The 15,237-nt window shown below is 35.2% G+C and overlaps 6 protein-coding genes across 7 annotated transcripts; 4 read left to right on the forward strand and 2 right to left on the reverse strand.

Annotated features, from left to right (window-relative positions):
- Positions 1-582: 582 nt before the first annotated feature.
- LOC118448548 (uncharacterized) lies at positions 583-1,912 on the forward strand. Its single transcript, XM_035881916.2, has 2 exons — positions 583-1,235; positions 1,554-1,912. The coding sequence occupies exons 1-2, from the start codon at positions 617-619 to the stop codon at positions 1,694-1,696; spliced, it is 762 nt and encodes a 253-aa protein (XP_035737809.2). The 5' UTR covers positions 583-616; the 3' UTR covers positions 1,697-1,912.
- Positions 1,913-2,725: 813 nt separating this feature from the next.
- On the forward strand, positions 2,726-3,622 carry LOC118451291 (uncharacterized). The gene is made up of 3 exons (XM_035887692.2): positions 2,726-2,817; positions 2,897-3,155; positions 3,305-3,622. Exons 1-3 carry the CDS (start codon positions 2,806-2,808, stop codon positions 3,481-3,483), a joined length of 450 nt encoding a protein of 149 aa, XP_035743585.2. The 5' UTR covers positions 2,726-2,805; the 3' UTR covers positions 3,484-3,622.
- Positions 3,623-6,461: 2,839 nt separating this feature from the next.
- Positions 6,462-7,534, forward strand: Apd-1 (apidermin 1). The gene is made up of 3 exons (XM_035879856.2): positions 6,462-6,588; positions 6,654-6,975; positions 7,078-7,534. Exons 1-3 carry the CDS (start codon positions 6,577-6,579, stop codon positions 7,146-7,148), a joined length of 405 nt encoding a protein of 134 aa, XP_035735749.1. The 5' UTR covers positions 6,462-6,576; the 3' UTR covers positions 7,149-7,534.
- A 1,521-nt stretch (positions 7,535-9,055) lies between these two features.
- LOC118449440 (uncharacterized) lies at positions 9,056-10,326 on the reverse strand. Its single transcript, XM_035883964.2, has 3 exons — positions 10,224-10,326; positions 9,877-10,075; positions 9,056-9,452 (listed from the first exon to the last, which is right to left on the reverse strand). The coding sequence occupies exons 1-3, from the start codon at positions 10,233-10,235 to the stop codon at positions 9,403-9,405; spliced, it is 261 nt and encodes an 86-aa protein (XP_035739857.1). The 5' UTR covers positions 10,236-10,326; the 3' UTR covers positions 9,056-9,402.
- Positions 10,327-10,831: 505 nt separating this feature from the next.
- Positions 10,832-14,232, forward strand: LOC118449433 (uncharacterized). Of its 2 annotated transcripts, XR_014982411.1 has the most exons (5): positions 10,832-10,953; positions 12,124-12,298; positions 12,370-12,756; positions 12,828-13,941; positions 14,096-14,232. XR_014982411.1 is itself a non-coding variant. In XM_035883952.2 (4 exons), the coding sequence occupies exons 1-4, from the start codon at positions 10,942-10,944 to the stop codon at positions 13,082-13,084; spliced, it is 831 nt and encodes a 276-aa protein (XP_035739845.2). In that variant the 5' UTR covers positions 10,832-10,941; the 3' UTR covers positions 13,085-14,112. The 2 variants fall into 2 exon arrangements, 1 of the variants encoding a protein (XP_035739845.2); XM_035883952.2 differs by having other exon boundaries at positions 12,828-14,112.
- Positions 13,994-14,878, reverse strand: LOC118446239 (uncharacterized). Its single transcript, XM_035876664.2, has 2 exons — positions 14,781-14,878; positions 13,994-14,657 (listed from the first exon to the last, which is right to left on the reverse strand). Exons 1-2 carry the CDS (start codon positions 14,832-14,834, stop codon positions 14,091-14,093), a joined length of 621 nt encoding a protein of 206 aa, XP_035732557.1. The 5' UTR covers positions 14,835-14,878; the 3' UTR covers positions 13,994-14,090.
- Between the last annotated feature and the right edge of the window lie 359 nt (positions 14,879-15,237).

The following is a 15,237-nucleotide window of genomic DNA, read 5'->3' on the forward strand; positions in this document are numbered from 1 at the left end:
CGCGGAACCATCGCAATATCATAGGAGCATACTCATAATTATTCGTTGCTACGTTTTAAAGCTCCCATAGATCTTAAAGTAGTGATAAAAGTTCTAAGGGTACGATCATAAACTTAGGAGATTTATCGGTGCTTGGTAGATCGAAAATAACATTTCGATATTTATCAGATAGGTGAGAAAGAAAGGAACGTCAGACATGCAAATAAATCACCAAGAGAAATTTCGATGTTCGTAGGGCAAATTATTACATGCGATTTACATGTAATAATGCGTTATCGGTCGCCGTTTCATTCTTGTATGCTAATCGAAACATCAAAACAATAGTAATTGCCATTCTTTTTACTTCCTGTAGAATGAAACGATTCGCGTACCTGCCTAATATTGAAAATCGATCGTGTGAGTATTAAATAACTAAGTATTATTTCGCAAGAGGTACAAGCGAACAGAAGCCGGATATGGATGGTTATCGTTTCGTTGTAAGATAAAGGGAGCAAATGTAATGGAAGCAAATGTATGGAGAGTAGAAAAAAAAAAAGAAAAAAGAAAAACATGTGACATGCTTGGGTAGGAGGTAAAATACAGGTGAGGCGTCAGAGGCATTCGATACAGAGACTCAATGGGTGGTGGTTCGAGGTTGATAAGGTCCGTTGTGTCAACGGCCACGCGACGGGTAGCTCCGCGGAGAATGTTTGGCGTGTCCCGTGCCCCGCCTTCGGCTTCAAAGAATAAGAGGGAGTATGGATCGTCGAACGAGACCGGAGACAATACTCGATCTCGTATAAAAGCTCGTCGACGACGACGTTTAGATAGAGCAGATCGGTCAGAGCAAGCAAAAGCAAGCAAGGAGTTTCCGATCGATTCTATCAACCCTTTCGATAACCCACCGAATTCAATCAGCACGATGTGTACTCTACTAGCAAGCATCTTGATGGCCATCCTTTCGGCCGTAGCAGCTGCACCTTCGGGCTGGGCACCCGGTGCAGCCCTTGCAGGGCCAATTCTTGGTGCCGCAGCTCTAGCCGGTCCGGCTCTCGGCCCAGCCGCCCTTTCGGGACCAGTTGTTGGACCCGCTCGAGTATCCGGAGCAGTCGACGGAGGTGCCGTCGTCACTGGTTCCATCGCTGGACCCTCTCTAGTTTCTGGTAGCATCGCTCCTGGCACCGCCGTCGTTGGACCTGCTCTTGGATGGCCAGCTGCTGCAGCTCATGCTCCGCTTCTTGGTTTGGGATGGCCTGGTGAGTATTTTGATTTTGAAATTCATTTATTACGCCATACATTGCGGAATAGACAAGTTATATCTATAGACGTCAGCCAGTTATTTTATTTTTTATCTCGTCATTTGTCCTCAATGAATTTACAATGCTTCATAAATCCATCTCAGTTTGAAAACAGTTTCTTCGAAAGGCGTGACTTAACGAATACCGATCTTGTCAGATCTTGTTAGCGACGATAGATCAGCATGACACTTTAGCATCCATTCTTCCGTGTTCAATAATTCTTTCCGTGTGACACCTAGGCGAATATGCGTTAAAATGTCACGACGTTTGTTCCAGGTGCGGTTCTTGCTGGCCCAGCGGCCGGACCCGCTGCCCTATCCGGGCCCATTGCTGCACCGGCCCTCATTGCTGGACCTTCCGGTAGCATCGCAGCCGGATCCGCTGGTCTCGGTGGAATAATACGTGCTGGCCATTACTAGTTTCAACTCGGTTATACAAGAATACCCGACGACTATTGACTGATCTCCTACGACCCATGCCATTTTAAAACCGAACACACAGTGATCTCCGCCATTATACCGCAAATACCTCCCTATCGTTCGAACCTCTTATATGTTTTATGTACATAACAAACGTTCATATATAATGCATATATAATAAAAATAAATGCAAATATAATAGTAGAGAATAATTTTAAATGAACTTTTATTATTTATAATTATATCGACACAAAATGTCCTATCAGTCTAAAACTTTAAGAGAAAAAATATTGAATTATAAAATCTATACAAAGTATTCACCATCACATTGAATAGAATGAGAAAACATTCAGGCAGTTAAATGAATGATGGAGCAAATGAAAAAAAGAAAAATTGTACGCTATGATGCCAGAATTAGGAGAAAATCTTGTATCGAAATTGATGGTAATTAACTTAGATAAATAATATCACTTCATGAATATATAATATAGTAATGTGTCTGAGATACATACGTGATTGGACCCAAGGGATCGCGATTAAAAGGTGAAACATCCGTCCGAGAGTTAGCAATTTCTTTTCAGAACAGTGATATCTTAGAGATGTGCAACCGTCTCTAAGCTCTATTTCGCAGTCCATTGTGTCGTTGTATCAGTAGGTCCAATGCTATCTCCGGCACAGCAGATCGTGTCCACCTTTGACTTCAATCCGATGGTCTGCCGCCAGTAATCGTAGGAAATTGCCTCAGCGCCGGTGCAATCAGCCGAGTATTCTCCGCGTGGACATTGGTGTAGAATAGAGACGAACAAAAGTTCAAATGCAATACCGCGAGTCATGCTGGCAGACAACGGATCGACAATAATGACGTTTCTCGTAGTTCGGATTTTTTTTTTAATTTCCGCTTTCGAGTTCTGTTCTTCGAGCTGGACAACCGGTGAAATGGTTAGCTCTTCGACCGATGGGATTTATTTATAAAGCGATAGTGACATTTAAATGGTTGAAAAAAATAATAGAGGGTGTGATTCAGGGTCAGTAGGTGGTATAAAAGCTTGAATGTCGATCGTACAATTATTAGTCTTTGAAAGAGAGAAGGAAGAATAAGAAGAAGAAAAATGACACCTTTGGTAGAAGCATATTATCATTTCATTAACGCTACACTCGAAAATATATTTATGAGTTAATAAAAAATATCGGCATTTTTAGATCGTTCTTATAGTTATCGCTGGTGTAGCCTCTGGTGCACCAAGTGGAATCATAGGACCTAGTACAGCTGTGATTGGTCCTCATAAAGGATCAGTAGCTGTCGCTGGTTCAGTCAGTGGACCCGTTGCCGTAAGTGGTGCTGTCGCTGGATCTGCTGTAATATCTGGATCAGTTGCTGGACCGTCTGCGGTAATTGGCTCCGTCGCTGGTCCAACTCTTGTTTCTGAACCATCTCTAGGTTTGAGTGCTCTAGTCGTAGGTAAGAATTATTATAATCTAATGAATTAACAACAAAAGTGTATAATGTAAAATAATGAACAAATGAAATATGGAAGATGACTTTTAAAAAATATTCTTATAAATCCACTTATATTTTGTAAACTATTCTATTCGGAAACATTGTTTTAGATAATGGATTGGAGCATGGTACAGTGATCGCAGCACCTCACGCAGCGACAGCATCTCTTGTCAGTGTTCCGCCTGCGGGAACTACTGTAGTTGCTGGTCCGGATGGTGGAATCGTTTCTACGAATGGCGTTGCCCACGGTGCTGTAATCTCTGCTGTCAATACGCTTCACGGATGGTAGAAAATTATTCTATAAGTGTAAATCTCATTGAATATTATACTACGTTTTTGTACGTCTTTTTACAATGATTAAATAACCAATAAATATGTAATTTAGAAGATAAAGAGTTAGATGTGGACAAATCGATTAGAATAATTTAAATAATATATTCGAAGAATTTTCTTTTCAAACTACCTCGTACTCTTTTTTCTCTCTCTCTCCCTCTCTCTCTCTCTTTCTCTCTCTCTTTATCTATCTCTCTTTATTTTTCTCTCTATCTCTCTTTTTATTTCGCTATGAATATTTCAAAAGTCGAAAAAAGAAGAATTCTCGAGATAAGATATTGTAGATTTGTATGGGGAAAAAAGAAAAAAAAAAAAGAGAACAAAAGAAGTAAAAGTTACGAGATTCGAAGGTGCACTTGCATCGTGATTTTAAACGCCTACGTTGTGAAAACGAGTATGTATGGAAATACAAGTATTCGTATACATATGTACATAGAAAGAAGAAATATATTCCAACGTGTAAAGGCAACTAACGATGCTCATGACTCGTGCCGGCACGCGGCACACGACACACGACCTTATAGCCGTCGTAGTCGTTTCGCCTCGTTATACGACGAATCTAATGGTGTAACGGAGCTGTAATCGTTTCATTGCCAAGTACGGCCATCGCAACTACGCCCGAGCGCGTTCCTTTTCGCGCTCCATCGAGTCCTTTTCTCGTACCTACTTACTCTTCCTTCAAGGACGTATAACGGTAGAAATCGTAGCAGTTTTCTTCTTACTTAATGACTTAACGGAAAGCATTGATATTTTACGGTAGATTTTCTTCTTTTATTTTCTTCTTTTTCGTAATGATCGAATTATAATTAAAATAAAAAAAAAAAAAAGAAAAAAAAAAAATAAAAAAAAATATTTTATACATAATTCTGAAAAAGACACAATATTAATTAATAATCAATATATGGATTATTATTATTATTATTATTACTATTATTATTATTATTATTATTATTATTATTATTATTATTATTATTATTATTATTATTATTATTATTATCATTATATTGTATAATTCGTTATTATTCAATGAGCAATTCGTTAATTTGACCAGAGAAATTACGTAAAGATCTAACATTTATCCAAAGGATGCATTAATAATACCATTAACAGATACCTTGCGAAACATTGATTCGATAACAATAGCACATTTATTAAGGCGTTCGATCGAAAACATGTAATTTCTTCGTCGATCGGCGTCTTTGAAATTAGTTGAACGTAGGTATAATGAATCATTAAAGTTTATTCTTCGCTATCTTGACTCGTTAATATCCACGACGGAACTTGGTTCTCCGCAACGAGTTGACTCACTTCCGTTGAAGATAAACGAAGCTGGCGTACGTAATGACTCGACGCGTCTAACATTTTAACGAGCAAATATCCTAAAGTACAACAGATTCTTTAATGAAAGAATTTTTGCTAATTAGAGGATGGACATAATTAAAATTGATAAGAATTCAAGTTAACGTAAAATTTATTGTCTCGTTTCGTCTCATCGATCCAGTAACGTAAACGGATCCTTCTATTTAATTCTCCGTTTCCACGTTACCACTCGTTGCTTTATAACACGCAGCATATATACACAGAGACACATACATACATACACACATACACACACATATAGAGATATATAAATACAGATAGGGGAACGAAGCATTTACCGAAAACCGTTTGCTTCCGAATCGTGCCGATATCGTGGCTGGCATCCATTCACCGCTGGCACCACTCGATAATTGTTTCACCGCACTAATTATTTTCAGTCTATCGCAGAACCGTTGTGTTTGCACTTCGATGCTCCCCATCGACCGATCCGATATATTCCACAATTCGATATTGTACTATGCCAATAAAAGTACATACTTCAAAACGAATGTGACGTTGTCCCGACCCTTTGATGGTGTAATAATTGTTGGCGAGATGTATTACGATGAGGGATTGACAGGGAAAAAAATGGAACTCTACCCATCTGTGTATAGTAACATAAGCATTAATGTAGTAGTACAACGAGCGATGAAAATATTTCAATGCAATCAATAAAATGTATATGTGTGCACTCGCTTTAACAAAAAAAAAAAAAAAAAAAAAAAAAAGAGAGAAAAAAGAAGAAACAAACAAAATAAACACAGTTCGTATACTATAATAATTTACGAATTTTTTCTTTGATTTAGATTAAGTTGTTTAATTTTAAAAATCATATTAAAAATTATAAATATTTCTATGACTCACTATATATATGTATATATCTATATATAATATATGTACATACGTATGTACATGAAAGATCTTTCGCCTTCGAAAGGAATACTTTTTGAAAAGAAATCCATCGCTTCGAAATCGACACAAAGGGGCTCGAATCTATGAATTTTTCAATAACCACCCTTTAACCGCACTCTTCCTTTAACTTCTTCTAAGGCAATCCTCTTTCACAGCTTCTTCGACTCTTCGTTCCCAGGAAAGACTAAAGATCCACTGAAGAATCTAAGAATAAAAATTCTCTAAGAAAATTTGCGTATCGACAATAACGTATCGAAAATTTCAGAGTTTAATTTAGCTTCCTCTTTCGGATATTCAATTACATCTTTTCAAGAAAGAGAATAAGAATAATATAATAATTTTCATTTTATCGAAAAACAAGAAATACTCGCAGAAACGTTTGGTTTTTTCATGAAAAGATACTACGATTAGAAAGAAAGAGAATAAATAAATAAAAAAAGAAAAAGATTGCATTCGAGAAAATCCAGACGAGAAGGAAAAGTAATCTTATAAGAATATTACTATAAAAATAATAGACAACCGGTCGTTCTAGACTAGAGGAATGCCAGCTTAACAAGTTGAAAAAAATATAAAGGTCTCGGTCGCCGATGGATCTGGAATTTTGATCTTATATTCTAATGTCATTTAGAACAGGAGCCGCACCTTACCATATTAGATATTTTTAAGAGGGGTTGAAGGTTGACGAGAATGATAGTGTTGTTGAGTAAGTATATAAGAGCGGCTGATTGAAGGGTTGGACATCAGTGAAGCCTAACAGGACTCATCGACAAGAACAATCATGAAGTGTTTGGTGAGTAATTGGCTCGATCGATTAAAGATAGATCAATATAAAGATCTTGTTCGTTTTTCCGATAGATCCTCATTGCCGCTGTAATCGCGATCGCTTCGGCTTCGCCGGAACGCGAACGTCGGTCCTTAGGTTGGGGATTAGGAGTCCTTGGTTTAGGCCATGGTGTTGCACTTGCCCCAGCTGCTGCCGTTGTTGCACCGGCTGCACCATCGGTAGCAGTACTAGGTCCTTCAGCTGGTTCTGCAGCCGTAGTTGGTCCTTCTGCTGGATCCGCTGCTGTCGTTGGACCTTCAGCGGGTTCTGCTGCTGTAGTGGGACCTTCTGCTGGTTCCGCAGCTGTCGTTGGACCCTCCGCAGGCTCCGCTGCTGTCGTCGGACCAGCTCATGGTAAGTCGAAATTATTATTAATTTATTTATAATTAAATAAGTTTATATAGATATTAATTTGTTATGATTTTTAAATTAATTTAACGTTCGATCATTTTGTAGGGTCCGCCGTTGTATCTGGACCATCTGGAGCAATTGTCGCTCCTGGTGCACTAGCTCATGGCATTTGGTAAAAGAAAAAGCCTCTATTCTACTCTCGGTTGGTTTCTACGATTTCAACGATTTTCCGCCTCGTCTTACGTTGATATGAGTTTTGAAGAAGATTCGTCTCAGCTCGAGACTTCTCCTGAACTTTCTACTCTTGGCTTTGTCTTTGCGGAAGGACGCGCTTGAGATCATGGAAACACGACTACGAGTTTTAACCTTAAGCAATTAAACGCTATCCTCTCGAGCGAAACTTATAACGATCCCCTTCAACGACTTATTAGGTCTATTATTATCATACCTCGCTCAATGACTCGCAAGAATAATGCTCCTAGCAACTCTTTGAGCATCTCTTATTTTTTCTTATTCCACATTGCGTCTATTCTTATTGAAATAAAAGAACCTCCGCACAATACTTTCTTCGACTTTCTTCTTTTTCGATATCTAACCTTTGTCTTCCAAGAGAAAACGAGAATTCTTAACTCCTAAAGTTTTCTATTTAAAACAATTCTTACCCTCTATCGTTATCGTAGTTTTTTGCTAACTTCGAAAAAAAGCTTAAAAATACTTTTTTCATTGTTACGAAGAAGCATACAGTTCGATTCAAACATAAAAATACTTTAATATATTCGTTTAAATTTATTAAATTTGTCATGTTTTATTATCTCGATGAATCGATTAGTTTGATAACTCAATCAATTGCATCATAAAATCAATCTTATTATATCGATAGTATCTGAATAATAATAAATGAAAAAAGAGTATTTTCTCCTTTAAAATGGTCTTTCTATTCAACTCTCTGTGACTTTTCGTTCTGAAGATATATTCCTTTTAATTTGTCATTTATAACTCTCAATAAACATGTACTATCTGTAGTAACGTAGAGTATGAGCGTACGCAAGCCATAGTACGCAAACCATAGTAAATAGTAAAAACAATTAAATTCCAGGAATTTATATAGGTTACTGTGTTAATACCGTTTTTGAAAGAAATTATATAGGTCAGTGTATCAGCGTAAGTACTTTTCATTAATATTAGAATATCTTCAAAATCGAGAGTCGTAGAGACTTGAAACAAAAACCATTTTAAAGAGAAAATTTTTCTTTATTTTACAAGTTTATATAACTAGTTGTTTTACAAATTATAATAAATAATTAATAATAATAAATAATTAACGTAATAAAAATTTTTTTTTCAAACTAGAACTATATAATTCATATAAACATTATATACATTTGGAACAATTTGTTATAAATAATTTGTTATAAATAATTATCATAACTAATTCTTTTAAAGCTAAAGCCGTATATAATTTATGCATATATTGTAAAAATATATTTAACAATTTGTTATAAATAATTTTTATAAACAATTGACATAACTAATTGTTTAAGCTGAGGCCATATACAATTCATTCATATATCGTATATATATTTAATTATTTGTTATAAACAATTTGTTATAAATAATTGATATGATAAACTTTTTTAAAGCTAAGACTTTATAACTCATATAAACATTCTATATATTTTTAACAATTTGTTATAAACAATTTGTTATAAACAATTTGTTATAAAAAATTGTTACGACTAATTTTTTATACCTAAATTTATTTAATTAATGCATATTGTATATATATAATTTATATTATAAATAATTTGAATTATAAACAAGTATTATAAACAATTTTATATAAATAGACACTATCCATCACTTGTCAATCCATCTTTTGTTATCGATTTTATGTTTAATATTTGTTTCTATTTGCTTTTGTTATTTTTTTTTATCCAAAAAGTAATGTTAACAATAATTGATTTTAATATCATCTAGAGAATTGATTCATAGGTCGAAAAAGATATAATCAAGATTGTTTATCATTAAATAAGTATGTTAACATTATTTTCAGATGATGGAGTAAATAACAAATAAGTACAGATATTTATAAAGTATTTATTTTATTGAAGAATATATTAATAATGTCTCTTAATTACATGCTGTATTAACGATGAAATATTTTTCAAATATCGAAGAAAAGATATTTTATAAAGCGTACTGTTTTCAGATCATATATTTTTTTATAATTGCAACAATCACGTAAAAGCACGATATCTTAGATTATCGAGGGAAATCATCGGTATAGTGAGGTAGTCCAGTGACGAAGGTGAACAAGGGTTCAACATCGAGAAAGTCGAACGACATCGTATTCCAGAGGATACATCGTGACGCGCAAGGTCCGTATAATTATTCCAGTGAGATCCAACGGCGGTTAGTATTCCCTCATGATTACCAGATGTGCGGAGCGACAACGGCTCCTGGGGCCACTACTGCTGCCGCTATAAATGTCCTTTTCGTTAAAGTCAATATCTTACGAATATTCAATGAATGAGTGAATAAATATATATATATATATATATATATATATATATATATATGTCTGTTTGTTTAACAAAAGATATTCGTTTATGGATCAATAACGTTACCAATTTATTGTACTCGATTTTCCGAATATAAGTATCTACAAAACGAAACATTTCAATAGGAACACATTCGAGTATATTCATGTAAGTGAAACACTTTGCCTTAAAATTATTTCTTGCTAGATATAATGATACATACAAGATATGTTCTCATTAGAATGTCACGTCGAGATGACACATATAAAATATGTTCCTATCAGAATGTAAAAAACGGTGATATAAATGATAATAAGATAAGACGAATTCGTCATTAGTATTCGACGTTATACTGGCTGCTTACCAGGAACATGAGCTGCTATGACCGCTGGTGCAGCTGCAGATACGACCGCAGCACCGGCGTTAGGACCGATCACGGCAGCCGGAATAGCTTTCGGGCCGATCACTGCAGCTGCGGGAGCAACCGCAGGCCAACCCCAGACGCTACGCCGTTCTCTTTCCGGATAGGCCGCTACCATCGCGAACATAGCGAGAACAACGATCTGAAAAAAACATAAGTATTCTATATGTTCCTAATCTCTTTTCTAATAATAATTCCTACTATTTCTTTTGAATTTCGATTATTTTTAACTCTTTATGTATATATTTTATGGAAAAATTACAACAGATATAGATAACGTCTATACTTACTAAAAATTTCATGATTCTAATGTTCTATCTTTGCTAATATAATACACTCCAGAAGGAAAAGCGGTCAATCGATGAACATCATTCGACCTGCTTTGTCTTTTATACTTCTATTCCCCTACCTCTTTAATAAACTATCAGAGATAAAAATCGAAATAATGCATATCATTGACTTTCCATGTGGTATGTCGTTAACGAACGGGTGTGGCATAGCTTCCAATGATAAATCACAAAACCCGTTGTTCATGAAACAAATGTTTTGAATCTAAAATTGATATCTCTAACATTGATATCGAAACTCTTTCGATCACGGAAAATTCATTCGAAAATCCTTCTTAGTCCTCATTCGGTTATCCATAATGCGGTTAATTCCATAGACTATTCAGCTTAGTCAGGATAAATCCATATTCGAAATGGATTTAGATAATGCTGTGGTAACAATGGAGGGACCGAAGACTGAGAAGGAATGTTATCGATCACAACGCTTCAATCGCACGTGAACGTCTTCTATTTTACGTTGTCCTTCCTTTCCAAAGGAATCATTGAAAGGATGATCAAGGTGATGATCAAAGATTTATTTTTCGTTTCTCTTCGAGTATATAATGGTTGGAATTTCTCACGAGTAATATCAGTAACAAAGTAGAATCCAACGGGCGTAGAGGTATCCCTACAAAAGATACTTCGAAGAAGATTTGGAAAAAGTCACGAAAAAGGAAAGAGAATGAAGTTATCGGTAAGAGGAGGAAACTTTATCGTACTTCGTCAACCAAATTGACCGAACTAAAAGAAAAAGATTAAAAAGATAGACGAGGAAAGGGGAATCGTTATGAAAAGGGAATTCGCGTTGGCGTAACGTTTTAACGTTGCCAGATGAGAAAAGTTTAATTCGTTTGTTCGTAACGCAATGGCCGTGTCATCGATGAAATACGACCGACAAAGTATCGTACTCGTCTTCGTGTACGTTGAAACTAGAATTACTTATTTCCTCGTTCCGTCCGTTAGGAGAGTATCTTTCTCAAGTGTCTAGTACTATAGTACCTTTGCGGATACATACTTGCTTCGTAGTCCACTGATGGTTCTTTATCGAACATGCTTTCTCGATAGTTAACAGAGAAAATTTATGTTCTTCCTTGCTTCGAACATTCGCTCTCTAGTTCCTATTTCTAACGATATCAATTTTTCGAAGAAATAAATCATCGATTACTAAGGTATTAACAACTCAAAGATATTGAATTTATATATTAGTTTTATCTGCTTTAACATATTGCAGTTCATAATTTATTATTAATTATCGAAAAATTATATAATTTTAAAAAACGTTATGCGTTACGAGTTATATTCTTATTATATAATGTTACATTGAAAATTGCAGAACAGAAATTGCGTAATATCGTCGAACGTTTCTCCGTGAAAATTATTTCTTCGTCGTAAGAAAATTAATTAGTGTATTATTTATAGAATTCATACGTTCACTCCTGTTGAAGGATATCTCGATGATTATGTTACACGTTTATTATTTTATTTATTTATTTATTTTTTCTTTTTTTTATCAATAGAAATATGTAAGTTGCAAAAGTAGATATCACAAATCTCTACGTTTGCATTTGCATATTCCTATATTCATTCTGATCTGATGCAACGATATCCGGATATTGTTCTCAAATCATACAACGTGCTGACGCGAGACAAGATGATAAACTCATAGTGGAAACGACGTAAGATGATCCATTAGATTATCTACACTACAATATACCAATGCATAGCTATGCATTTCTACAAACTGCATTACATCCTTCGTTTTAATAATTCGTGGAATTAATATTGAAATAAATATTTCATTTTTAATATTACGAATTTTTCAAGATAATTAACAATGATTTAATATTGTTTCTTTTTTTTTAAGCTTTTGACAATAACGCTATTCTCTCTCACCCGTGGGGATATTTGGCCACATCAAGAAATAAAAGATGTTAATCAAAATGCACGAAATATTTTAGCCGAGCATATCGTGGAAAATTCATCGTTTCGATCGAATTCTCCGATTTTGTCAACGTCGATACTTCCACCCTTAAGAAAAGGTATTGTATCAAGATATTATATAAAACAATTAGATATAAAATTGAAAAAATTCTTTCTCATTATTTTATAGATCCTATTCCTTGGACAGACTTTTCAATGAGTAATGATGGACCTTCGAAAAAATCATCATCGTTCGTAATTTATCCTACAGAAGCAACTCTTTCTAATCAAAACGAAATGATCGAGCCGATCGTTCTAAATACGATTCCACCAGTCACGACAACTTTTGCTTCACCTTCTGGGATAGTTTCTCTAGAGACAAGGACAACCGAGTTCGAATCGCTAATCAGTCCAGTAACGATAACGGGAGCTACCGATGGAAATGCAAATATCGTTGCGATCGAAAGCAACGATGAAATTGCATCAGACGATACATCGAAGAAACTATTCCTATGCGGATCTCTCCGCAACGAGTTGATCGTGAGCAGACCTGGAAGTGGCTCGGTGTTTATCAAAGGTGAACTTGCCAAGTTATTACGTATACGCAATGAAATTCTAGTTAGTTTCTAGCTTGAAATTCTATTTCAGGTGCTTCGAGAGTTGCCATAATCGATGATGCTCAAAATTCTGTGATCGTCTGTCAGCCAAGTACGAATTTGAGCCCACCAGTGGATCCGGAAGAAAGACTAGGAACGCACGGAATGGATTTCGATCGGAAATCGTCAACCCTACCACCGACCGTTCTTTTTCCCGAAACACTTAAAAATCATGCATCTATCGATCGATCCTCGACGTCCGTATTAAAAGATTATCTATTACCACCGTATACCTATTTGAAAAGATAAAAAATTTGCGAACATGTCTTGCAAGTTTCTATTAGGAAAAATAATTCAATCTATCGACCGTTAATAGTCTCCTTATCGTCTGCTATCGTACGGCAATAAAACGAACTCGTTATTCCATCAATCGTTGATTAATAATTTGTACGTCGACCTTTCCATAAGGGATTCGATCGAACATAAACGTTAATCAAGCAATAAAATCTAACTACTGACGTTCTATCGGATAAACTATATACCAAACGAGAAATGGAAAGCAGCAAGCAAGGACAACGAGATCTAAAATCCTATTCATTAGCATCATTGACCGTTACCGTATTGATATCCAGCAGTAATTATTATCGAGAGTATTGTTGGCTACTACATTTAGTGATCGTATAGTTTCGTTAAGGATCAAAATCTTCGATCGTATTTCATTTAGTTTATCGATGTAGTTTTTCTTTTCTTTTTAATTCTACAACTTAAATCAGGTTAAAAGCAGCAGAAACAAGGCTTGACAATTAAGCTTGGAACTTAATTATCAGTGTCTCTTTCTCTCTCTCTCTCTCTCTCTCTCTCTCTTTCTCTCTCTCTCTCTCTTTCTCTCTTTCTCTCTCTCTCTCTCTTTCTCTCTCTCTCTCTTTCTCTCTCTCTCTCTCTTTCTCTTTCTCCCTCCCTTTCTCCTTCGAAGTAAACGGACTGTATCGAGTTGGCTCACTCTTAGGAGTCGTATTTGCCGCGCAGTTTCACGAATATTTATTCGTTTCATGGTTGAGCTTCTTCCAACGATTTTAAGCGTGGTCTACCACCGAGCCAAAACACTTTTAAACTTTGTTTCAAAGCGACGTAGAACCGAGAAGAGTGTCGATGAGTTTATATAGAAGGTGGTAATAAAATTAATTTAATACCATAATATACATACCAAAATTGTTTATTCATCGAGAAATTACAATGCGAATAATTAAACTGTAAATAAATTACAAGTTAGTAATCATTTTAAAAATATATAAAAAGAAAATATACAAAACAATTTTTAAGCTGTAACTGAATCCGCGTCAACCTGCTTAATTGGCGTAACATCAGTCTGCTTAATTGGCATACAATCAACCTGCTTAATTGGATCAACTGGCTCAATTAGAAGAGCATCAACCGGTTCAATTGGAACAACATCAACCGGCTCAATTGGAACAGCATCAACCGGCTCAATTGGAACAGCATCAACCGGCTCAATTGGAACAGCATCAACCGGCTCAATTGGAACAGCATTAACCGGCTCAATCGGAATAACATCACCGTGCTTAATTGAAGCAGCGTTAATTTGTCCAATATCTTCAATTGGAATCATTTCCATTGGATTGATAACGGCGATTGGTTCGATTATTTCTTGAGAATTGATTTTTATACATTTACTGTTAATGCGATTTATAAGATTCGATCGATTAGCCAGACGTGGGTGAATATTTATAAAGTAAGTTTTAAACCTGTCGTAAATTGGTTTAAATACTTTCGATGTGATGAACATGTTATTATGCATGTGATGACCAAGTTGCGGAAGATCTATCCTCTCCAATAGTTTTCTCATTAAATGACATTTGGTTATCTGCGATCACAAAAAATTGCTTTTGAAATCATTTCGAAATCCTCTGAAGAATCTTCAAGTTAATTAATTAATTAATTACATTTACTTTTATTTTTAATTTTATTATATTAATATAATACTTACATGCATTGAAACGAGGAGAAAAACTATTGTAAAAAAGGCTTGCTTAGTGTTCATCCTGGGGTATCTCGTATATAACTTATAAATTTAATTTCGTGCTCTGACTAAATTTCGATCAGCGAACCGCTTTTATACATTTTCCAAAAGACTGTGACGATGAAAGTCATTAAAAAAATATTTACCATTATCTCCAGAGGAGCAATATATCGTTGAAACGAAAAGTCATTTATTGTCTTCCACACGTTTCATCCGTCAGCTTCGCCCGATAAGATTTAGGAACGTCGGCGATATACTTTTTATTCTTCATTTACGTAAGTGAAAATCTTTCGTACTCTCAATCAAAAAATACTTAAAATTTTTTAAATTGTTTAATGTTAGGTAATATTTTAATTAAAATCTATGTTATAGCGATAATACTGAGATTATACGATATAGAAAAAAATTTAATGTCGTTTGTTAT

The sequence above is a fragment of the Vespa mandarinia genome, chromosome 8 (assembly GCF_050613455.1).
Source record: "Vespa mandarinia isolate Hongniang chromosome 8, ASM5061345v1, whole genome shotgun sequence".
Taxonomy (NCBI): domain Eukaryota; kingdom Metazoa; phylum Arthropoda; class Insecta; order Hymenoptera; family Vespidae; genus Vespa; species Vespa mandarinia.

Bases quoted from the DNA above. Each gene is read 5' to 3' on its own strand.
- LOC118448548 (XM_035881916.2), top strand. From the start codon at position 617: ATGGGTGGTGGTTCGAGGTTGATAAGGTCCGTTGTGTCAACGGCCACG. The intron at 1,236-1,553 runs GTGAGTATTTTG...CGTTTGTTCCAG, and splicing joins TCTTGGTTTGGGATGGCCTG to GTGCGGTTCTTGCTGGCCCA.
- LOC118451291 (XM_035887692.2), top strand. The intron at 3,156-3,304 runs GTAAGAATTATT...ACATTGTTTTAG, and splicing joins TTTGAGTGCTCTAGTCGTAG to ATAATGGATTGGAGCATGGT.
- Apd-1 (XM_035879856.2), top strand. The intron at 6,976-7,077 runs GTAAGTCGAAAT...ATCATTTTGTAG, and splicing joins TGTCGTCGGACCAGCTCATG to GGTCCGCCGTTGTATCTGGA.
- LOC118449440 (XM_035883964.2), bottom strand. The intron at 9,453-9,876 runs GTAAGCAGCCAG...GGACATTTATAG, and splicing joins CATAGCAGCTCATGTTCCTG to CGGCAGCAGTAGTGGCCCCA.
- LOC118449433 (XM_035883952.2), top strand. The intron at 12,299-12,369 runs GTATTGTATCAA...ATTATTTTATAG, and splicing joins ACTTCCACCCTTAAGAAAAG to ATCCTATTCCTTGGACAGAC. The intron at 12,757-12,827 runs GTGAACTTGCCA...ATTCTATTTCAG, and splicing joins TGGCTCGGTGTTTATCAAAG to GTGCTTCGAGAGTTGCCATA.
- LOC118446239 (XM_035876664.2), bottom strand. From the start codon at position 14,834: ATGAACACTAAGCAAGCCTTTTTTACAATAGTTTTTCTCCTCGTTTCA. The intron at 14,658-14,780 runs GTAAGTATTATA...TTGTGATCGCAG, and splicing joins TTCTCCTCGTTTCAATGCAT to ATAACCAAATGTCATTTAAT.